Source organism: Brienomyrus brachyistius, chromosome 6 (genome assembly GCF_023856365.1).
Source record: "Brienomyrus brachyistius isolate T26 chromosome 6, BBRACH_0.4, whole genome shotgun sequence".
In the NCBI taxonomy this organism is placed as follows: domain Eukaryota; kingdom Metazoa; phylum Chordata; class Actinopteri; order Osteoglossiformes; family Mormyridae; genus Brienomyrus; species Brienomyrus brachyistius.
Genome location: NC_064538.1, coordinates 29,258,140 through 29,282,815, shown reverse-complemented (window position 1 = coordinate 29,282,815; position 24,676 = coordinate 29,258,140). Strand labels below are relative to the sequence as shown.

The 24,676-nt window shown below is 39.3% G+C and overlaps 1 protein-coding gene across 3 annotated transcripts in view; it reads right to left on the bottom strand.

Annotated features, from left to right (window-relative positions):
- The window catches only part of si:dkey-178k16.1 (band 4.1-like protein 1), a 45,279-nt gene extending 20,916 nt beyond the window's left edge, over nucleotides 1-24,363 (bottom strand). For all 3 annotated transcript variants that reach the window (XM_049017786.1, XM_049017787.1, XM_049017788.1), the window contains exons 1-8: nucleotides 24,226-24,363; nucleotides 13,573-13,703; nucleotides 12,994-13,161; nucleotides 6,198-6,302; nucleotides 4,303-4,345; nucleotides 1,018-1,093; nucleotides 652-870; nucleotides 449-536 (exon numbers count right to left, since the gene is read on the bottom strand). In XM_049017786.1, the coding sequence (XP_048873743.1) occupies nucleotides 449-536; nucleotides 652-870; nucleotides 1,018-1,093; nucleotides 4,303-4,345; nucleotides 6,198-6,302; nucleotides 12,994-13,161; nucleotides 13,573-13,686 (813 nt within the window). In that variant the 5' untranslated portion in view covers nucleotides 13,687-13,703; nucleotides 24,226-24,363. The remainder of the gene's footprint in view (nucleotides 1-448; nucleotides 537-651; nucleotides 871-1,017; nucleotides 1,094-4,302; nucleotides 4,346-6,197; nucleotides 6,303-12,993; nucleotides 13,162-13,572; nucleotides 13,704-24,225) is intronic.
- Between the last annotated feature and the right edge of the window lie 313 nt (nucleotides 24,364-24,676).

Genomic DNA, 24,676 nt, shown 5'->3' with positions numbered 1-24,676 from the left:
TTCTCTGAAGCTTTTCTGCGCAAGACTGTTTGACACCTTCTTGTTAGCCGTTAGAGTCTGGCCATTCTGCTCTGACCTCATTAAAATTGTGTTTTCATCCAGAGAAATGCAACTGACTGAATTTTTTGTTATTGTTCTTTGTTAACCATTCTCTGTAAACTTTGGACACTGTAGTATGTGAGAATCTCAGTTGGGATTTTTGGCTGTTTCTAAGATGTTGGAACCATCAAGCCTGGCACTAACAATCATAGCACATTGAAAATCACTAATATTATTCATATTAGCTATTCTAATGCTTAGCTAAACAGTAATTGAAAATCTTCATCTGTATTCAATTGCAGCTATATGATTGGCTGTTTGGAGAAGCATTACCAAGCAGGTACACTTAATAAACTGGCCACTGACTGCATGGATGGACGTTCTGGCCCACGCAAACATACACATGTACCTTCGCATGATGGAGGTCCACTCCATACATGGACAGTTTTTTCGCATTCTCCAAGAAGTTAATCTCAGCTTCTGCAGGACTCATGCCCCTACACCAAAAAACAAAGTCCACCATCACTCAAGTTTCAGTGGTTCATCCCAGAAACTCTACCCAGTAACTGTTGTCTGCTGTAGAGTGAGCCTGGACGGGGTTAGTAACTCCACCTGTAGCCACGATGCAACTCTACAACCCTCTCCTCCATTTCACGGGTCTGATAGGGAGCAAGACGAAAGTCACTGACGTAGTCAACACCTTGTTCTTCGGGATCATAGTCCCCAAGCTCAGCCTGTACTACGTAAGAGCCCAACAGGGCATGAGTGACAAACGAGCATGGCAAGCGGCCAGACAGGATGTCGACCCTCAGCTGCAGACACAGGTAGTACCTGAAGAAGAAACACAGGTTCATATTTACAGGTTTAAACAATCATCGACATTCACTGGCATTAGATGACCGATAATGTGCATAAGAAAGGTTCAATTTAAAGATTAAGAAGACAAAAGACACTGAAGAAATGCTGTAGGCTTAGTACCTGGTAATATCTTCTATAAGCTGAGCAGGGTCTGGTGGGTAGAACTTGACAGCAAAGGTTAAGTGCCAGTGGTTGGCTGGGGAGAGACAGAACAAGGTGATAACATAGTGCTTCATTCATTACCCGCCCATTACCTGAGCCAGAGAGACACAATTAGGGCTGCAACAATTCATCGCGTAACTCAAATAACTTGATTACAAAAAATCCTCGATGCAAATCCCTTGTTTCGAAGCTTCGTTTAATCCACAAGACTATGTACTGCTCAGTGATCACCGTGTGTCACACGGAGGATTATTACTGTCACACAGTGTGCTTACGCTGCATTGCGTGTAGCAGAGCAGTAGAAAAAAACAGAGTGACGACACTCCCATAGGGACCCACTGTAAAAAATGCCAGGAAAATTTCTGGCAAACTTCCGGGTCATGGGGACAGTGAATAGTTCCAAACATTGACATTCATGGCATGGAATCACATTCATTTCCTTTGCTTACGAAGCACTTTAAGTGGTATGTTGATAAAATAAAATTAAAAAAAAAACATTTAATACATTAGCTGTTATTAATATACGAAATATTATGTTGTTTTTATATGTCCTCAGCATTAGCTGTTAATATTTATGATAATAGTTATGAAGGTAACTTACAGTAGCATTTCACTGATGATTTTGTCAATCACAGTTGACACAATGGTAACGTTACATATTAAGCTGTTCTGATTATCAATGGCTTCATGATTAGTTAGCTGCACTGCTACCATGTTAATACATATGATTAAGATATCAGTTTACAGCTCATCTTGAGTCACATGGTTCAGTGTGAATTCACTACCAAATTTAAGGCAAAATAGCTTAAATTATTTTGTGGTAATTTATTTGCTCAAGAAAATATCACGTTGCGGCGAAGCGTCTGTATTTTTAATTTAAGTGCTGTATTTGTAAACATCGCTTGAACAAAAATTGATCTTTTCACATTATTCATCTCCCTCATATTGAATTACTTAGAATATCACTAAAATAAAAAAAATTTAATAAAAATTTCTGTTTGTCTGTATTGACCTATATTTTTTTACCCTTATTACCCCCACCCCCACTCTTTGTTTGTAACTGTGAGAGGCATCTTACATATAGTGGTAGTTTTTGCAATGTTTGCCCAATTTGTCAAATTTAGCTTCTTTTGTGGATTTTGATCACTGGACACTTTTCAGTGGTGGGCTGAAAATCCCACGTACACAAGAGTTAAGAAAGAGTTTTCTTAAAAAAAAAAAAAAAAACAAATATGGGCATAAATGCGCTAAAACAGTTTAGTTCTTTTGACAGATATTGTGTGCAGTTTTACCATTAACGTCGACTCTAAAAATTCAACTCGATTGCTTAAATAATTCATAGCTGCAGCCCCATACACAATCTTCCAGAAAAAAATAGTTTTAAAGACTGTTCCACTGTTTTCTACTGAAGTTAAAAAAAAAAGATGTCCTGAAGCCATCATGAAACAACTAAAGGAAACGCCACCAGTTTCATAAACAATTATTAAAAAATCCACAAACATGCATGGCAGCTGCTCGAGACACTTTATCTCCACCTCCTATCTTGTGGACATTGTGTATATCAATTTGGGAATCAAAAATCTCTCCCAGTGCCCAGGTGCAACTTCTGGCCCAAGACCAGTACCAGCTCAGCCACTTTACCAGCTGCTACTTCATTTGAAATACACCAACTTCATGTTATTGGAGGATTGTAACAAGTGATCCTGAGATATACTGCAATCAGGATTCAAGACCACGCTGCATAACAAGATATGTAACAACACAGAGGGGGAGCTTTAGAAAAGAGATATTTAATTTAATAATGCTGCAATAAATTTCATGGACTGTTCAAATTCAGTAATTATCTATCAGTTACGGGGTTACAGTTACGACAAGACAAGCGAAGGCCATGAGGCAGGTGCTTGATAGACACAAAGGTAGAGCGTCATAGGGAGTGCACCCCTGCATTCACACAGGCAAATATTTATTCAGACATTCCTGTATGATCTACAATTAACCTGGAAAGGAAATCACCACTTCTGCATGCCTGCAAATGACTTTCGGTTGGACAGATATGGTGACTGAGGAATCACATTAAAAGGCATACAGGTGCCTCTGCAGTGGTGCCCCATTGAAAGCAAGATGCTTGTGTTCGACCCCCTCTGTGCCATATTAGCCACCTGTGGTGAGGAAGCACACAGAATACAAATTGACTGGCGTTCCATCAAATGGGTCCGACGTCTCGACTCTCCTCTCTCTCTCCACAGCTCATTGTGGTGATGCTGTCAGCTGGATACTGAAAGAGCTCCACGTCGAACCGAGCAAATGCACCTTACGTTACCTAATGACACTTCCACAATGTAGTGTCCACAAAACCTTGGCGGGAGGAGGTACGTGCTCGTCCTTCCATATCCTGAGGTAGACTGGCCTTGTACTGAGATGTAAAACTGTGAAGTGATTTAATAAGGATCCTAGACTGGATGAAAATCAGCATATTTTTTTAAAAAAGCCCTGGGTTTGTCCAGGGGTCAGTTGATGCTGCAATTATTGAGAGTTATTGAGAATAGTAAAATGGCTGCCTTATAAGTTGATGAAAACATATTTAGCTATCTAGCTGTTGTGCTATTGGACAAATATATAAAATAAAATATATATAGCTGGAAGCTTTTCCAACTAATAAGCTAACTGCAATCTTCTGCGATCCAAAACAGTCATCGATCATATTGCCATCCCAGGTGTGTGAGAAGATGAATGCTGACACTCTGCAGGACTGTTATACGCTGCAGGATCTACAGTGTAATGAGCTTCTGTAAGGGCTCCCTTCTGTGCTTCTGTTTGCATATGGACCCTCCACAGGGACAGTGACAGACCATACAATGTAAGCCTGTAGCCCAGAACTCCAGCTCTAAAAAGCTGAACATTCCTTCTATTTTGTAAATTTGCCTTTAAACCAGCACCCGATTTACATCTAGAAAATACTGATTGTGTTGCACAGCAAATCCAAACTGCAAGATTAAGTCACCAGCCTACAATTTGCTCCTGGTACAATGCAAAACTTCCTCAAGGTACAGCATGATTTGTCATACAATGGTGTATGGCTTGATTTTGTGGTAAAAACAGTTTTTCCCCTGTAAAAAAAATGGTGATATTTAATAGGAGACATAATGAAGAACCACAACTTTCAAGTGCCATTTTGGGGCTTGTGCATAGCTGTATTTTGTGACTGAGCGTGACGGAAGTGAGAGAGATGCCAGAGACACTCACTGCGAAGCTGCTTCTTGATCTCCTTGGAAGGATCCAGCCAGTTCTGTAAAAGAACAGAGAAAGCCCATGAGGTTCGTCTCATAGCAAATCAGTACAGATTTCAGACATGTCGTACTAACTTTCTCAAATCTAGTACAAACTGGGAGTTAATTAGCCTTTTTACTACAGTGGAATTTTCAGTGCTTCTTAGCATCAACGCAGCAGAGCATAGGAAATGAACACTTTCTGCTCTAATTTAAAGCCATGCACTGGTCCGGGCTCAAGTTAGAAAATAAGGTTGTGTGGTTACATCCTTTTAGACTGGTTAATTCCTAACCATATCAGGAGTTAGGCAACTTATTATATATTGAGTCAAACAAGAACTTAGTAGTTCTTATATATAACATGGAAGACTAGCCCAAGTGGTTTTTAGCTGTGTTCTGTATAAATGTTCTGTGAGCTTTTCACATACTTTCACATGCAATAAAAGTATCTACAAAGCAGACATTTCACCAAATAAGTAAGCTGATCTCTGAGTTCCTATCCTAACTTACATGGCTGCCTTCATGTCAATTCCAACACTTCAGTTAAAATCATTTCCCTTTACAAAGTTTCAAATGAAAATCATTACACAGGCCTTTTTCAACTTCTTGATCTTGTTTACGTTAATATGATCTAATTTTAAGAGACAAATCCTATGATTAACTTAGCAACAAGTCACTTTAGAAGGAAAGACTAAAAGACAAAACTTGAAAGACAATGAATGGTGTTTTATTTATCTATTCATGTTTTAACTTAATTTGTTCAACTATATTAAAAACACTTTCAATTTTTTTATTTGTTTTACACATACCAACTAAAGTTTCTAAGAAAGCGGCACACCAACTTAATATCATTGAATATATTACATGAGGGCTCAAAGTAGTTAAAAGGAATAAGATTGCCAAAGTAGGCCAGTTATAAATAGGGGCTTATTTTTTCAGCCCCCAGTTTCATTCCCATATTAGCAAGGTTACAAATGTGCAGATGTCTTTTTTCAAAGTACAATTTTTGTGAAAAAGTGAAGTTATTTGTATTTTTTGGTCTAATTTGGAATATTTCTGTAGCGCCACAAATAACTCTTGGAAGAATAGTGGTGGGTCACGTGGAATCACAATTTGTATTCAAACTTGAGGAGAAGAGAAAAAGTCAGTAGTCTTTGTCTGTTCTGCCAGCCGTCATTTTATCACATTTTATCACTGAAATTGCCAGAAAGAAACAACAGTGAAATGACAACTCTGTAAAAACCCGTTCCCTACTTCCATATTAACTAAACAGATAACCAGTCCAATAGTGCCAATCTTACATAAATTGTCAAATATGGCTGATTTACTGACAGTTTCTGACATCTTCTTTGTCTTAGTTCCTGTTGATACACGGACAGTTAACCGAAACCTCTAGAATATGGTTTAACAAAACCACGATCATCAAGAATAATAAAAATTACTGCACACAATCAGCACTTATCTACTGTAACATTAATACGGTATATACATCATATAAAGGTCAACGAAACCCAAAAAAGTGTCAGTACAATCTATAATATAATCTGGCTGTGTCTGTCAATCAACCAGTTACTGTGGGGTCCCTCAAAGGGGAATAACTGAATTATTTAATATGGGGAAACACTTCCAATATAATATTGTTTCCATGGTGATCATGATTTCATTTTGTTCTTGTTCAGAAATAATTCTACAACCACATTTTTAGTAACAGAATAGCGCAAAAATTGCCTGCATCTGGTCTTCTAGTTATGTTAGCTAATCAGAGCTGCTTCTCTTCTACAATCTAAAAGCATTGCTCTAAACTACTTTTAAATAATAAAATAAAGAAATAAAATAAATGTAAATCCCAAGCATAAATAATCATGATCTAACCTTCTGTGAGTCCGTGTCATAGAATAGCAGACCAAAATAATCCTTCTCGAGCAGGTTTAGATGTTCACACACTATGTCCAACAGGGCTTGTCCTCTAGCACACTTCTGTAAAAGAAGAGAAATAGAAGACATTCTGTGCAAAGAAGATGCAGTTAAAGCAAAGTGTTATCCTGTCTATAATGCATTCATAGAACATTCATAAGCAGTATGAGTACACCTGAATTTTCTAACATGTTTTGACAGCTTTAATATACATTAATAATAAACATTATATGATAATAAATATTTGAATGTTACAATCACATGTTGTTTAATATGAATGTATATTAAAGCTGTTAAGGTATGTTAGGATGTTTAGGTATACTTGGTTTTGAATGTCCTATGAATACATTACAAATGCATTATGAAGGTGCCGTGAATGTTCTACGAATGCATTATAACGAATGCATAATTCACATGAGTGAATGTGAATAACCCAGTACAAAACCACAGGCACCTCCTTTCTTTAGGAGTCTTTCTCAGTCATTTGCATTCTCAGCAGACCTTAGAGTATCTCACATCATGTATATGTATGCTATTCATTGTGGCTTTTTGCATGTAATAGTCGACTCCAATTTCAATATTTTGGGCTTAAAAAATAGTGCAAACCTTAGGATATATTTTAAAACAATTTATATTTTTTTCTAACATAGACCAGCATTTAAGGAATAATTAGTGAAGACTCCACCAGCAAGAAAAACACCACTGTGACAGCTCCATTCCAGCTCTTAACACACCTGAACTAAGCAATGAAATACAGAGTACTTTTTACAGGTGTGTTGGGAGCTGGGTGGGAGCAAAAATGTGGACTGTCTGGGGGTCCCCAAGGACTGTCTGGGGGTCCCCAAGGACTGTCTGGGGGTCCCCAAGGACTGGGTAGAGAAATATTGATCTAGCACATAAACTAAATATTCACATTGTGTGCTTACAAACACAGTATAAATTGTTATATTATCTTAAATTATACTAAACACTGTAGTAGATAATGCATTTGGAGACACAGCCCTTGTCTGTGCAGATACTGAAACTACTGCCATCTAGGGATTGCAGTTTCCTCAGTGACAGAGAATGAGTAGCCATTGCCATAGAAACAGAAAAGTTTAATTTTTTCTTTAGTTAAGGGCAAGTTAAGGTGATCTGCATCCCTTCCAGACATTCTAGGAAAAATGTATCAGTCTCCTTGAAAGACCTTACTGTTAACCAGTCAGGGGTGAGTTTCCCGAAAACGACGAATCTTAGCAAATAACAAACAAGATAACAAACGATGTAGGTAACATTCGCGAGTGTTTCCCAAAACCATTTGTTATTTCAGAATTAATGAACAAATCTCCTCCCCAGCCTCCACGTAAGAAAAGCACGGAGTATCGATCCCACGTATTTCAGTGTCACACCAGACATATGCAAATGTAAAAAAAAGGAAAATCAATAAAAACACATGAAAGCAACCGAAATTACAATCAAAATATATTAACCAATTTGTTGACAATATAAATATGGGCTCAAAATGTGATGTTGTTTCCTTGTAAAAAAATAAACACTTCTCAAAAGAAGCCTTAAAACAACTTATTGAGGAGATGGCCAAAAATATATTTAAATAAAATAAGTACTGCAGTGTTTTGCAGCATAGTACACATAACAATAACAGAACAGCAGCATTCAGGGGGTGATATTAGAGCTGCCAGGTACTTGTGCAGGCACCAGAATCGCATCTTCCACATGTCCAGACTGTGCTCTACAGCAGTGTGTGTCTTTGGTGTGCAGTGTTACACCTCTCCTCAGCCACCGTTTGGGGATTCACTGGAATCAGCAACTATTCACAAAGCAGATGCATGATGTCTCCCAATAATCAGCCACCAGCAAACACACCATATTTTGCCATCTGACACACAGCAAATCTGAACCAGACACAAGCATAATTTGTGCTTCCAGGCCACTTACAGTAGCCATGATGTCTGTAAAAAGTTCTTGATAGTCGCATATCAGTTGGACCTTTAGGCCTAGTGTCAAGAACCATTTTTGACAGGTGCAGATGGGATTCAAGGGGCTGTAACTATGAATAAGGTTGAGTGTTCCATCCACTGCATCTACAATGTCATCAAACCCAAATTTGGTGTCATGCAAGAAATCCCCTCCTTCTAGACAGTGTATGTAGTCGTGCTCACAGTGCAAAAGAAATGTAAACAATGCATGCACAGGTGCAGGACACAGCAGCCTTGCTGAGGCCATGTGCATTTGTTGGTCTGCAGGAATCTACCAGTGGCATAGAAACAGAGAGCTGTCAGAAGCTGCCTGCTGCACTGAGGGCACAATTCCGGTGTGTTCCTCTTTTCAGTTTATTATAGAGGCTCATTATTTCACCCCAGGCCAGCATGTATTCCTCTATCAATTGTTTATTACTGCGATGGTCCTAGAGGTTCATGTCCACCTGCAAAAAACATTTAAGCTAGAAATGTGGCTTCTTGGACAGCTCTATCGGAAACACCATTGAGTCGCATAGTTCTCACTTCTTGCGTGAAGTGTACTTTATATTTGCATGATTGTAAGATGTCTTACCCTATTCTAACAATATGCATTTGGTTTATGACAGCCCTCTAAGTCCTTTTCCATGTGCAAATGTTATTTATTGTATTGTATATTTAACTGTTCATGTGTGTTAGCATTTGTGAGAAGTCTACAGTAGCTTTTCGTGTGAGTTTCACTGGATTGTTGTATGGATAGGGTTGCGACACAATTAATTGTAAGATTGTGAGAAGTGCTCTTCTAGCATGGTACAAAAAAAACACAGTTAAATTATTTAATTTATTGGTGACATTTTAAATGTGACTTTCTTTCATTCTGAATAACAATGATATGCACAGACAATTCAGGCAGGTGCATGAACTGGGGGACATGGCTGACCGATACCTTATGTCACCATACATTTTCGTGATTATGGGGCTGGGAGGTGGGACTCACCGTATGATTTTTATGTCAACAAGCTCTGCAATTCATATTGAAATATTAAGCTGTATTGTGCACCTAGACTAGGTATATGAATTTCAGTTAACTCCATTTGAATTCAGTTTCCTTATATTCAAATTTGAATAGAAAATTCAAGAAATTTTATTTATTGAATTTGAATCACAAGGTCATTCCCAATTTGATTCTGAATGGTGCACAACCCTCTTCCATCCATCCATCCATTTTCCAAACCGCTTATCCTACTGGGTCGCGGGGGGTCCGGAGCCTATCCCGGAAGCAATGGGCACGAGGCAGGAAACAACCCAGGATGGGGGGCCAGCCCATCGCAGGGCACACTCACACATCACCCTTTTTGCGCTAATTCATAGCCTACGTTATAGTTTTCATATTGCAACATTGATTTTATTATTATTATATCTCCATCATCGGCATTGTTACATTGTCTGAAAAGAAAGCACCGATGTGTTTTTGTGGTCTATTTTGAGGGATCTCTGTGTCTCTGTGACAAGATGGCAGACAAAAGTTCAAATGAAGAAGCACGTAGAGAATAACGTGTGGGTCGGAGCACTCATAAATTTACGAGCAAGACTACAGACTAATTTAGTTGAATTAGAGAAACGCTCACTAATCAACGATTAATCTTAAGCGCTAGATAACAAAGTACTCAGCGTTACGAAGCTTTTGGGAAGTGCACCCCAGGTCTTTAAAGCATCTTCATTGCTTCCATGTGGACAAGTGATGGTCTAGAGGGCCTTGATATTCAATTACTTTCAAAGCATATGGGACCCACAAATGTATTATACTGTGGATGAATAAATATTTGATACATTCCAGTTACTGTTTTATCATCAACTTCAGGTTACCGTCTGGCCAAAGGTTCCTCCCCTAGGGATTAATACCCAGGCTGTGCAGCATGAGAAACCCAGGCAGACAGTGATGTTCAGAATGTTGACAGAATCAGTCATGAAAACCTTAATCAGAGTCTCCACTGAGCAACTACAACTCATGTCTCGATGGGGAAAACAAGGCAAAGGAGAAAGAGAGGAGATTGGCTCGAATAGAAGGTGATGAGAATAAACAGATGGATGAATGAAGGGATGAATGAATATGATAAGAAAAGACAGATGGATATAACATGGTGTGAGTTTTGGGTGATTCTGGCCAATGTTTAGTGAGGTGGAGAGTCTGAATGGGCCAATGATGGACAAAGCAAAGTTAAACTAAGAAAGAGAGAAAAACTGAGACAATGACCATCTTGCAACCAAGACCACTTTTAACGTCACATGTAACATCACACAAATTACACTAGCTGATTGTTTTGAATTTGTTCATTGTCTATTCTGAATGTAAGGAGCATGACAAGGCTAGACTTATGCCTTACCAGTGATATTATGATAACAGAGGAGCGTAGGTCAAACACACTATAAGAGCTGTTGAATGCTAACACTGTGCCAAGCAAAAGCATTATTTTCTGTTTATTGTGGAGTTATATTACGATCCTATAATTCAGTAATTAACTGATCACAAATTCATTATCAGGAAGCTGAAACCAGACTCCAGTATAAAGTGTTATATTGTGCCTGTTTTCCTGTCAAGAATTGAAAATGTATTCATGAATTGTTCCCAGCATTTCACTAAGCATTGTGGGTAATTACAGTTCATCCATTTTTGTTTCAAAAAGTCACAGGTGTTTCACTTTATAGTCATGCAGGTTTTACAGTTAATTAGTGGTCTGGCAATTGGAATATCAGGTGAAATGACTTGAAATAATTACTTTAGACAAGGGGTAGGCAGTTTTATCCAGAAAGGGCTGTCGTGTGTGTGGGGAGGAGTGATTGGCTAAAGAGTTCTCGTACCCGGATTTGGTTAAAAGCAATTCAAAAAACATGCATACACACTGGTCCTTTGAGGATACGATTCCACCCCTGCTTTAGACCTTTGTGTCCTTAGAATAAATGAAAATCCACATGTCCTGTGGACCACCCACCCCTGAAGCACATACTGCTTCACTGATGCACAATACAGAAAAACATATACACACAGACATTTGTGAAAGCCACAAATATACACAGAAGGGCTCAATTTTAGTTTCATCCCTGTCTAAGAGTACGAGGGGGAATGTAAATATGCAAAAGATCAGAGAGGTAAGAAGGAGGCATATTATGAAGGACTTTAAAGGTTAACAGCAATATCTTAATACAATATGTGACAGGAAGTCAATGAAGTTGCTGAAGAACAGGAGTTATATGTACAGTAGAGGGATTCCTAGTGACAATGCGAACAGCAGCATTCTGGACCAATTGAAGCTTATGGCGGAGCTTCAGAGGGAGTCCTAGTGACAATGCGAGCAGCAGCATTCTGAGCCTACTGAGGCTTAAGGAGGAGCTTCAGAGAGAGCTCAGACAGAATGGAATTACAGTAATCAATACGGGATGTGACCAGTTCATGTATAAGATTGCCAGTACTGAAAGGTATTAGAGATTAATGTAAATGATTTATATTACGGAGGTGAAAATACATACACTGAGTAATATTATGAATATGTGATCTAAAAGACAAGGTATTGTCAAGGAAGACATCCAAATTCTTTACCTGAGGGGACTGAGGTACTACAGAGCCATCAACTGTCAGGGAGAAATTATCAAATTTGGCAAGAGTAGATTTAGAGGCTATGAATAAAGCCTCAGTTTTTAAGTTTAAGTAAATTGGGGGCAAACCAAATTTTAATCTCAATAGACACTCTGAAAGAAAAGTGGGTGGAATGACAGAATCAGGCTTAGTAGATAAGTAGAGCTGGGTGTCATCTGTATAACAATGAAACTGTATACCAAATTTCCAAAAAATATTTCCAAGGTAAATGATATGACCCCAAAACAGAACACTGTGGAACACCCCTAGCAACTGCAAAGGTCTAAGATCTAAAAGTTTTTAACTGGACAAACTGGTACAACCCAAGTGGTTAGAGGTAAACCAAGTAAGGACAACATCAGTGATTCCAATAGACACCAGTCTGTCTAACAAAATAGTATGAGAGATTGCATTAAAGGCTGCACTCAAATCAAGTAACACCAATATGGTTAAGAGTCCAGTCAGCGCCCATTAGTAAATTTGTAATCATTTGAAGCAGTTTCTGTGTCTATGCAATAGATAGATGGAGAGTTACAACAGCATAATGATATAAGGGCGTCTTTATTGCTTATTTGATTACAGATATATACAAATAAGTACCTTGTTTCATTGAATTCTTAGTTTCTATTAAAAACAATGAGAAATCTTGATTTTTAGACATCTACATTCAATTACGAGGGATATCCAGCAAACACATGAATAGAAAAGCTAAGTCTAACTTGCTGTTAGTGCTATGTCCTAAATGCTGTCATACCATAGTCAACAGGGGTACTTTATAAATGGAAGATCAGAAAGAGAGATCACACTCTGGGAAACCAGAATCAATGATCAGGAAATGATTCTCTATGATTCTCGCTCTACAACAAAGACGAGAATCTCAGCAAAAAGAAGATAAAAACCTGTTAGCACTCTCACAATAACACAGAAGTATATTACTATTTCAGGCCAATGCCTTACAGACCCAGACTTCCTAGTGACGACAAAGTAAATAAATACTGAAGTCCATTGGATGCAAGATTATTTTTCCTGCCTAGGTAAGGTATCTGCCAAGGTGTTTGTCATGGAGATACTTCAAGGCTTGATCCTCTTAGCACGTCACGTTTTTAAAAAGATAGCAGTATATATAAACATATAAATCCCAGCAAAGAAGCAAAAAAGGCATGTGTACCTCAATCCCGGATTCGTATTCTGAAGCATCCAGTAGAGTCACTTTGAAGGGGACTGTCTTTGCCCGTTTTGATTTTCTCTGGGGGGATTTTGAGGCCTTGGTAGGAGTTGTTTTTTCCGAGGCATCATCCATGTCCCCAGTGTCGTCGAGCAGTTTGGCCTCGTGATCCTTCAGAGGAATTGAACTTGCGTTAAACCTCAGACGCAATATTACCAGGGGTGGATTTACTAGGTGGCCCTAAAAATATGTGGTGCCACCTCACATCAATAAATCCGGTCAATCGATCCACTGGCTACCGCAGACTCTGCCTGCCTAGTCTGGAGTTTTTACCTCACGCACTGATTAGCGGATTATTGACATTACATTTACAAATACAAATACAGCTGGCCCCTGATGGCCACCCCAATCAAAGTTTTCTGCAGGCATCACTGAATAAGCATATCAAGCTGATTGATTCAAACAACACTGCCAAAGTGGGGTTTCCATTTGTATCACAAAATAGCATTTTTTCTCAATAGCCCGATGTTTACAGATACTGATGAAGCGTGTGAATCGTAACAGGGCGAGATTCCCACCTACCTGATTGGTCCTCATGCCTTGTAAAGCCTGTGAGCCACCAGCGGCTACCTTTGCCTCCGGGGGCGCCTCTGTCACGTTCTTATCTTCTGACTTCAGGCCTGTCACTGTTGTCATAGTAACTACGCACAATCCTGGAATAATTGGGAAAATAATAACCGTTTCAGTCCAGAAGAAAGTCAATGGGCTCACCTGTAGCATCGCCAACTCCATTAATGAATATCTGCACAGTCAGAGCAGCGTAGCGAAAGGGCCTACCCCTGACTGAAACTAACTGAGCATGAAATTGTCAATGTGGCAGAAGTTTCACAGGCAAAAGAACTTCCAAAACATCCTGTTTATCTTGATGACCTACATCCATCATCATCACGCTGTTAAAAATGGTTACTTCACAGAAGACTTAAAAGAAATTACGATCTATAATCTGTTTATGTTTGTGTATGCATAACATGGAGCACAGACCTACCAATTCTATCATAGCATTGACATCAAACCATCCTTCCAACATTTCTTGAGATCTCAGTTGATTTGATTTTGTTTGTATTTTGGTAGGCATTGTTAAGTTTGCCCTTAGACATACCTCCATCCCCTTAACTCTCTCCTTTATCCTCAGTGGCATATTGGACATACTCTATAAAGGCAGGTATTCAAAGAAACCAACCACTTCAGAGGAGAAAGGTTTTGCCGTGTTTGAAAGCTGATGTGTTTGTATAGCTCTCATTCCAGTGCTGCCTCACTTGTTACCTGGGCAGTCATTGGAAGCTCAGCCTAGCTGCACTTAAGCCTAAATGTCTCCTTGACAGCTGTATGTCTGTTGTGTATTATTTACCTCACTTGTAGGTCATTTTGGACAAAAGTGCCTGCTAAATAAATGAAAGTAAATGTCTGCAGTTTCCCGTTATTTAAAAAGAATAAAACAAGTTAAAACAGTAATGCTACACTTCAGAATATCTTCATTAAGACACACAGATACGCCATTAATTGCAGGTTTACAGTATCACAATACATATCAAGTCACTATACTGTCATTTCACACAAATGAAACATAACTGCATTTCTAGAACAACATCTAAATCAAAGACCAGTTGATAAATATATTCAACAGTACACAACAAAGACTCCATGTAAGTAATCAGTACAAATAGGTACAAGACAGTGCATATTAGGGATGTAACGGTATTTCGTATATTATCAAAGCGTTCGGTACGCCCCTAACAGTTCAATACGCACACATGAACCGTTTCATTATAATAGGCCTTTTCCTACACATATCGGCGCAAATATAAAACAGTGTTATTTTCCCAAAAGAATACACATATAAAACTGGGGTTGTCTTATTTTTTGAGGAATAGAATTTAAATGTCATTCCACAACAGCAGACGGCGTAAATTATCAGTCTCCTGGCTTAAGGTAGCTGCATACTTCAAACGTAATCAGTGTTGTTTCAGCAATATGACGTGATCCCACCCACTGTCGAAACTTGCCTGACAATGAGGCGCATGGCGCTGATTTTTAAATGGTGTAAACTAATATTTGTATTTCTGTTAATCATAAATGTCATAACTGTGGAATGCGTGCAATTCATTAGCATGTAACCGTTAGTATCATGTAAACTGTTGGCTTCCTTGTCTAGGCTGTTGCTAGTATTAAACTACAGTGGCTCTTAATAAAGAGAATATTTCATTTTAAAAGAGTTGTCATTTTCTTTATTAAAATGACACAAACATTTGTCACAATATGTTTGTTGTTGTTTTTTTTTGTTTGTTTTTTTCTGTTTCTATGTTGCTGCATCAAAAACATTCTGTGCTTCTAATTGAGTTGTGGAGTTTGTAATATTGATTATCTATCAGTCTGCATTTACTGTGCTGCGATTGCCTGCGGTTGCTTTTTAATAGTGATATGCCTAAGTTCGTATATGTTCTTGTCAAATTTAATTATTTTTCTTTATAAAGAGAAGAGTAGCAGTAGCCTTGTTTCAGTGAGTATTGACATGCTTATTTTTTTACAAAGAATCTCTCCATAATGAAATAGGCATCTCATTAGGGTACCAACTTGATTTTGCAGTTTGTGTTTTTACTTTTAATATTGCCATACAAGTATGCACCCCATTTATATAAAACAGAGAAGACAAACCAAGTTGTCAGAACTTAGATCTGCTAAGTGCTAACACAGAATGCTTAGAGGGGTAGCTCACTTGATGTTACACTTATTTTTATTTTATATTCCCTCTACAGTACATTCTATGTATACTGTTATATGGAAAAATAAACACTTGTTTAAGTCTCTTTTTGGGTCAGTTACGACAGCCCAAAAACTGTGATCACAGTATAATCTTTTTATCTGCATTATTAAATCTTGGTTTAATCTTGGTTCTGCTATCAGAAGGCAGCATTGCGAGGTAGGCTGCTTCCTGGCTCAGAGTTTTAACAGCAGTACACAAGAACAAACGAAGAAGGTGAAGCAGGAAACACTGGCTTCCAGCCAGGAAGAGGGCAGAAGCAACTTTCTAATGCCAGAGATGACTGTTAACTTATCCAGCAGTGCCTCATAAATCAGAGGATGACCTCAAGTGACCTACAAAAAGAATGAGAAACATTCTGTGGTGTGAAGTGCACTGCTAGGACAATTCATAACAGGCTCCTAGAAGCAGGACTGAAGACCCATAAAGCAAGGAAGAAGCCCTTCATCAATGAGAAGCAGAGAAGAGCTAGGCTGAAATTTGCAAAAAAATCTATTTTACACAGGCGCATACCCAAAACCTGAGAAAGGAATGAAATAGAAAATTTTGCTGTGGTCTCTTAATTTTTTCCAGAGCTGTATACAGAAATGTAGGAGTGACCTGCATACGCCAAAGGAGTTCTGTTTCCTTCTTGTACACCGCCTCTGTGTTAGTTCCGCAAGTCTGTAATCTAAGTGCAACCCAAGGTACTGGTAGGTCTTCATCACCTCCACATTTTCACCGGTGTTGTTAACAGCAACAGGGGACAGTGGGGGTTTGACCACAATCCCCCTTTCATCTTTATAATGTTGAGAAACATATGGTTCAGTTTGCACCACTCCACAAAGTCCTTCAAAGGATCCTGTATTCCTCCTCCTGCCTTGCACTGATACCCACAACTGCGGCTGTGTCGTCAGAGAATTTCTGCAGGTGACATCAGTCAGTGTTGCAACTCTGTCTGAGATGTAAATGATGAAGAGGAAGGAGAACGATACAGTCCCCTGTGGGGCCCCTGTGCTACTTGTGACCATGATTGACACACAGTTCATAAGCTACACAAACTGTGCTCTACAGATTAGACAGTCCATTATCTGGGCTATGGTGAACCTGTCCACCTGCATTGAATTCAGGTTCTCCAAAAGTAGCCTGGGTTGTATGGTGTTGAGAACACCAGAGAGATCAAAGGACATGATCCTCACTGTGCTTTCCTGCTTATCCAGATGGGAGTAGGTTCAATTCAGCAAATAGATGGCAGCATCATTCACTCCAATACGATCCTGGTAGGCAAACTGCAGCAGGTCCAGTGCTGTTTTGACCAAGGCATGGAGGTGAGCCAGAATAAGGGTGCACACATTAGTCGATCCTTACTGTGCCCAAGCACGTCTGACCCCCAAAGTCCAAGTCGTTTGACTAGTGTGATCGCTTCACACCATGCCCAGGTACAGTACACTTGATGAGGTGGGCCAGAGCACAGTTAATCACACTCAAGCACACTGTATAGTGTGACTGCTGGCCATGCCTAAGTACGCAACACAGACATGATGTGCGAGTGACGCATGCATGCGCACATGCACACTATACATGAACCGAACCCGGAATGAATGGATTGGGTACATATTGTGCCATTCTTTTTACAGATAATATAAATGCCTGTAAATGTTACCGCAGTTTCTTCTGCTTTCTATCGTTCATCTGCTCAATAAACATAAAAATGTGCCGGCTTTATGCTTGATTTTCTAGCTGCCCCAGATGCTAGTCTGATGATGTTAATGTAACCTGTTTGCTATATTATAAGATCCTGCTATATTATAAGATCCCTTATATAAATCACTGACTTAAAACTAAGGAGATCATATTTAACTGGCTGACATTTTATTTTATATAGCACGATGCATGCAATTCTGACATAGGGTATTATTGAGTTTTTGCAGTGGTTCAGACATACCGAGTCCATGTTTCTAACTCGATGGTGAGCAATATATAGTGTTAGTGATATCTGTAATAGAGTAATTAGTACCGGTACTAAAGAAATGTAACATGTGGTATCATGGTACCATTTCAGTACCAGTATCCCATGCAACACTAGTCTGCATTACTAAACTTCGAGATATTTGGTAAAATGTGGGACTTCTTATACAGTACATGCAGCACAAATAAATAAAAATTGCTGCGTAGCATACATGATAAATCTGTGCATGTCACTGTGCCCAAAACAACTCCAAATAAACCATAAAATTAGGACATTAATCATGAATTACATTCTGCTGTGTGATAGCACTTTCCTTCTTGTATTTTCTTCAACAACAATGATGATGAAATCATGCTCAGACCAGGATCATTAAGTGCAATGTGAGGACAGACCAGCAGGGGAATGGGGAGTCATGCTTGGGCATGATACAAGGCAACCAGGTCAAGTGTGAGTACGCTCTAAGCCTTTCTAGGGTCTTCATTAGATGTGAGGTCAGGGCCACTGGCCTTGGTAGTCATCGAGCACTTCTGGCTGTCCTTTATTAGGGACTGAGACAACATAGGATGTTTTCCACACAAGTGGAACCCTTTATAGGCTCAGGGTCCGGTCGAAGATTTGCTATTGAACTACTCATAGCTGCTCGGCAGACACTTTGGACACTCTCCCACCACACCGTACTTTTGTTATGGTAATTTCAGTACTCTCCCTTATGCATTGATTCTCGGTTGAGTATCAGGACCAAAAGTTTCGCTACATAAAGTACCAAACCAGCTGTGGTATTTTTTTTGGTACTTCTATACTATGGGGTGGGACCTGCTTTCTTTTTGATGGGTTATGCAAAGAACCTGCTTCTGCAAAACAACACAACCAGCAACTTGAAAAAAGTTACAGACTTACAAAAAACTTACAAAGTTACAAAAGTTACAAAAACAACGATAAACAATAATAAAAATAATTAAAAAATAGATAAAAAGTAATGGATGTGTGAACAAATGAAGTGACCCAAGCTTTAATTGCGATCTGGTCAGAAGAACAAGAAGCAGCTGAAGATGGCATGACAATTAATAATACTAGGCCTGCACTATATTGGAAATGTTTCAAATATCGCAATGTGATTTTGTTGTAATAAACACTGGGATAATTATAAAGCAAAAAAGAGTTCAAGATAAATATATTTCTTATAAATCCATCTAGAAGTGATTTAAACAGCAATGATCATCTCGTGAGTGCATGCAGTGCTCATGCAAAAGCAGTGGAGGTAAACTTTAAACTGAATTTCTTAAACATATACTTGATAATCTTGAAAAAGAAATAATCATTAAAATTGGAAAGTTTGCTAAGTTTTCTTATTTCAATGGCAGAGTAACATTGTTCTGCGAAACCCCCCCATGCTATAATGTCCATAAAGAATGAAGGTTTGAAAAAGTCTGATCTCAGCCTAGCTGACTATTGTGGTCCCTGCAATGTAAAGAACTGCATGTGCATAACATGCAATGTTGGTATTAATATCGCATCCAGCTCTATAACATACTACAGCCATTTTTTGAATTCAGTAGAAAATACCCAACCTCACGTTGTCATGTCATTCAGTGGTGGTACCAGTTTTTACGCCAGTGGAAAACCAACACAAAGAAGTACCGTACTTTTGGGTTAAACTGGTCCTCTCCTCTCCTGGCTTCGCTCCATTGGTGCCCCGGTGGTCTGGTTGAAACCTTTTTCATTCCCCTTCACATTTCCTAAACACTATTATTCTGCCCCAGCTTGTCCTCCAGCTCCTTCCTGTGCTCTGCTTTGGCCTCTCTGATCCACACAGTGAGCTGCTTCTGCGCCCACTTCATTTCTTCCTTGTTTCCAGCCCTCAAGGCTGCACTTTTTTGTTTAAGAACAACCTTCAGATCACTGGTACCCTGGGTTTATTGTCAGGAAAGCAGCAAACAATGGTTTTTGGTATAAAGGACTCCATTTGAAAAGAATGCACCCAGAAATGCAGTCTGTTAGTCCATCGATATCCTCACCATATGGTTTGCATAGGACATCCCAATCTGTAGCCTCAAAACAGACCTTCATGGTCTCAATAGTCTCTGGTGATCATTTCCTCACTGTCATGGTATTAACTGACTGCTGTTGGACTAGAAGCTTATAAAGTTGCAAGCAGTAAACCAGGGTAAAATCAGGTTTGCTGAGGGAGGATAAGGACCGTGAAGTTATATGGATCTCTAGCACTGGCAAACATAAGGTCCAGTGTCCTATTATCCAGTGCTTTCCAACTGACAAACTGATGAATGTGGGTTCAGTTTCAGTTAGGGAGACATGCTTAAAATCTCCAGAAATTACAGTGAAGGCACTGGGGTGCCAAGTCTGAAGTCTCCTAATAGTCACATGCATGACGTCACACACTGCGGTGGGAACAGCCAAAGGAGGAATGTAAGCAGCAAGCAAAATTGCAGAAGCGGACGTAGATTAGTATGCAAGGTAAAACAAGAGTTCTGTTGACCCTCCTTCTCTCACCTGATCTCCTCACCTTTCTCTCTATCTCCACCCTTTTATTGTCATCTCCATTGCACTGAAGTCAGTGACCCATGATCTCCACCTCTATGTTAGCTTCATTTTATGCTTCGACGCTAGTAGTGAAGTCTAACTCATACTGCACTTTTCTACATGATGTTACATTCTGTGTATGGTTATGCGCACGGACTCCTGCATTCATACTACACTTGTTATTGCACACAGACGGTCGCAGTAGGCACATGTGTACAGCAATGGTACTCCATCATGCCAGCAGAGAGTAGAGGTATTGCAACATATCTTAAGAAATACTGCACTAGAATATGTCTTCGTGCTCCTTTCATGATGAGTTATAAATGCAAGGGGGTACTGCCACACCTTCTATAGCTGCTTACCAAAAGACCAAGAATGCCCATAACTATCACTACAACAAGTTACTTCTCTTCTTCTGCCACCTACTGGAAAAACACAGGCAAATTCCTTGCACATGCGTAGTCGACGTGCAACGGCACACAAAAGGTCCGATAGACGCAAAATCTGGGCTGTCGCACACAGTCAACATGGAAAACCCCGATAACAAAATTTACGTCTTTCACCCTATGTGCAAACGGTAACAGTATGAACTGTCCATAAAGGAAGACCTGAGCTCTGCTCATGGAAAGAATGAGTGAACCTCCAAAAGGGATCACTTCTGCAGAAGCCATTCAACACAGTGCTACAAAAATGAAGAAACTCAAACAAAAAAACCAGAAGATACTACAGCACAAAAAAACTGTTATGCAAAGTGTGAAAACGCTTGCTCTGTACAGCCAAGTTGAGTCGTGCACCCAGGTGCATTGCAGGCTCAAGCACCTGAATGAACTGCTGCTTTTTAGAGGCCATTCAAAGAACACTAAGAAAGAGGAAGAGATGGGAAGGCACACAGTCTTGGTGGGGTTTTTCGGAAGTGCTGGTTTTGGTATCCTCTTGGTCAAAAAGGAAATCTCTGTTTTCCTGCCCCATACTGTCACTGCCAGAACTGGACACACTCCAATAACCACAGAGGTGTGTATTTCACAGTCAAAAAGGACTTCCCCAAAGCTGCCTGCGTTTTGCTATCCCTCCAGGATCGGACACCAGGGTTGTTAATGAGCTGCACGCGCTATGAAAGATTAAGATCACAGAATGGCCAGTGGCATCAGGCCTCCTTGAATGTAGCCTGCACTCCTTCAGCAAATATCTAACAACACTAAAAATTAAAAGCACAAAGTATAAACACCACATAAAACATTAGTATCATGGATAAGAATAATTATATCATTTTATTCAAGGCCATAGATTTAGGGGAGTTTGGGGCTGATTTGGTCCCTATCAATGTTTAAACCAAACCTACACTCTTGATTTTCTTCTTTCCGTCATCCTCCTCAGTTCACCCATGCATATTAAGCTTACTTCTTGCTACTCTGATGTATCACTCTTAAATCTTTAAGTTTCTCTTTTCAGGCATGCAACATTATTCCAGCTTTATCTCAGTACCGTCCCACCTGATCTCTTGTTGAGTGACTGGATTGTTCCTTTTCCCTGACTATCAAAATCTCCACTGAACTGTATTGTAAAAACTGCAGCAGAAACCAAATCATCATAAAAACATTTTTTAAGGTGAGAATCTAGGCCATATCACATTCACTCGCAACATCTATTTTCTTACTGTCTTTGGTATTATCATTCTTTCAGAAGGATTCAAACCCCATGCAACAGATATTTGATTCAAACATTCAGGAGAGATCTAGACAATATCTCTATTTCTCAAGCTATGAATATGAAGGAAGCCTCATGTTCAAAATTGTGATTCCTTCAAACGGAACACACAGGATTTAAGGTTATTTTTGTCTTGTCCTTTACTTGCCATAATATTTGAACCACTGATGTGGTTATAGGCACACATTGTGCCACTGACCCTATATCCTGTGGTTTTGTGTGTGTTTGTGTATTTAAAGCGGTGTGTGTTAGTAAGCTTTGGCTACAGTATGCTGAGTGCCTGGGAGAATACAAAGACGGATAAAGGGAAGCACTTAGCAGATGGTTTATCAGCCTGCTGCCCAGAAGTGATTAACATGAGGCACTAAGTGCATGCAATCAACTTTCAAATGTTTAATAAAAGTGATGAAAATAAACTTGTTTTCTAATGCCCACATTCAGATTTACATTAATAAGCAACTAGTAAACTTCCCAGTGCTCTGCACCACAGCTGTTATAAAGGAGAAAAACTATCAGGAACAGGACAGTCTTCTTGTTGGCAGTAACTGGCATAGAAAATACCCCTAGGCTGGGTATTCAGAGGGACCTGTGGGGAAAGTGCCAGAGTCTGTCACTATTTAATAAATAAAAGAGCCAGTAAAATGAAGATATCAGGGCCTATTAGTCTAAAGGATTTATTTTGAGTGCGACCACAGCTACATTGTTTCATCCCAGGAAATATTATGCTAATTATATTTATTGTTTCCATCTATTATTTATTAATTGTAGGTGGGCTTAATTTGAACAACACAAGATTAAGTATTCTGCTGATCAGAGGACTGTCAGTTACCAACTGGTTTTGTTACATTATAGCTACCACGAAAAATGATCTGCATTTAATGTGAGGCATTTTTAAACAATGTAAGCAACTCACAAATAACAATCTTATTTTTAACTAAGGAAGTTATAACACATACAATTCATGTTTCTTAGGATAAGGAGACAGGTTGTACCATTGTACTATAACTTCAACTTTCAGTTTTCAATTTCAGCTAGGTAGGTCACTGTACCATTCTTACTGATTTTATTGAACAACTCATTATGACATTTAAGTGCATATAAAACCCCACTATCAACCCCCCGTGTTTTATAAGAGGAGAACAAACACGGGAGGGTGCATTTATTCAAAGGCGAATGCATAAGGTAATCTTAGTGAATTTGAATTGTAAGCGCGTTTATTTAATTGGAGTCACGTGATGGGTGTTTCAACGGTGCTCAAATAGGTTATATTATAATATAAAGGAATGGAAAATTATCTATTTTAACGTTCGTCATATTAACTTTTTTAAGCATAATTAGGTTTTATTTGAATTTCTGCGCAGGATTTAAGCGAGATGGGCATTATGTGAAATACTGTTTCCAGTGAATGGATTATTCACTTGATCTGAAAAGACGATGGTCTCGACGATATAATTTTTCAGCAACCTCGGATTTTATCAACTAGTTATAATTAGCTTTAGGTTAAGTTGAATGTATTAATATTGTGCATTCGTCTTGTGTTAATTTGTCCATTTACATACACCAGCAGAAATGTAGAGAGAACAATATTTGCATTCGTATCTATCCTTCGGACAGATAGGAATAATTGCTTCATGAAGACAAAAACAGTATGCAAAGGAAAATGTACCTAACAGTTTCACATGTGCGAAATTAATGTCTGATTCGATGAAAGCATCGCATCCTATGCTTCTGCTGTCTTGTTGCAGTGGTAAAAAGACCCCGTAGAGAATTCAACATGACATCCACATATCCAGGCCCCAGAAAAAGAATGCGTTTAAAATGCAAATGGATGTTATTTCAGAACTGTATCAATGTGCTTGTTCGTACAATTTACCTGAACCATTCAATCATTCGGGATGTCCTTTCGCTACAGGCTGTGGCATCACGCCCCTAGCATGGCACCGGTTATGGCAGCACCATTCAATACAAAGACCGCAACGGGCTATAACGGCGGAACCAGACCCGACACACCTTAAACGCACGTATAACACAATGCCAGTCTGTGACAAATTGCAGTACTCTCGACTTCGATTTCTGCGAAGCCGGAAACAAAGATCTGGCAGTGTAATATTTACACATACCGGGTGTAAGCAGGGAGTAGGTTAATCTTTTCCAGGAAAAAGCCGCGCTTGAGACGTTCGACATAGCAGCAGAAAATTGCGAAAATGCATTGCTGTAATGTACTTACCTTGTCAGGTCTGGCTGTCAGCCTTTATTCCAGATGTGGACCATTGAGGTTACAGGCGAGAAAAGCAATCCCACGCCGCCACAACCTCCGCCCCGCCCCGCCCCGCTGCTGCTCCTCTTTCGCAGGAGGCTGTCATGGAGCCGCGTGCAGGACCAGTGTGATCCGTGGAGGGAGGAGGGAGAGGGCACGCGCGCAGGGGGAGAAAGAAACGCGAGAAAATAAATAAATATATATAAATAAATAAATCGAAGCAGAACGGATTATATTGCAACTTTATAATATCGAAATATGTGTACGTTTTGCGATGCTTCTACTGGCAGATGATTGCGATCGCTTTTATTAATTGCGACAGAATGGTGTAATTATGATTCTGCAACAGATATGAATGAGGGATTAGCCTGCATGAATGAAGATTTACCTTTCGTTACTGCAGCGCCACATACGAAAACGA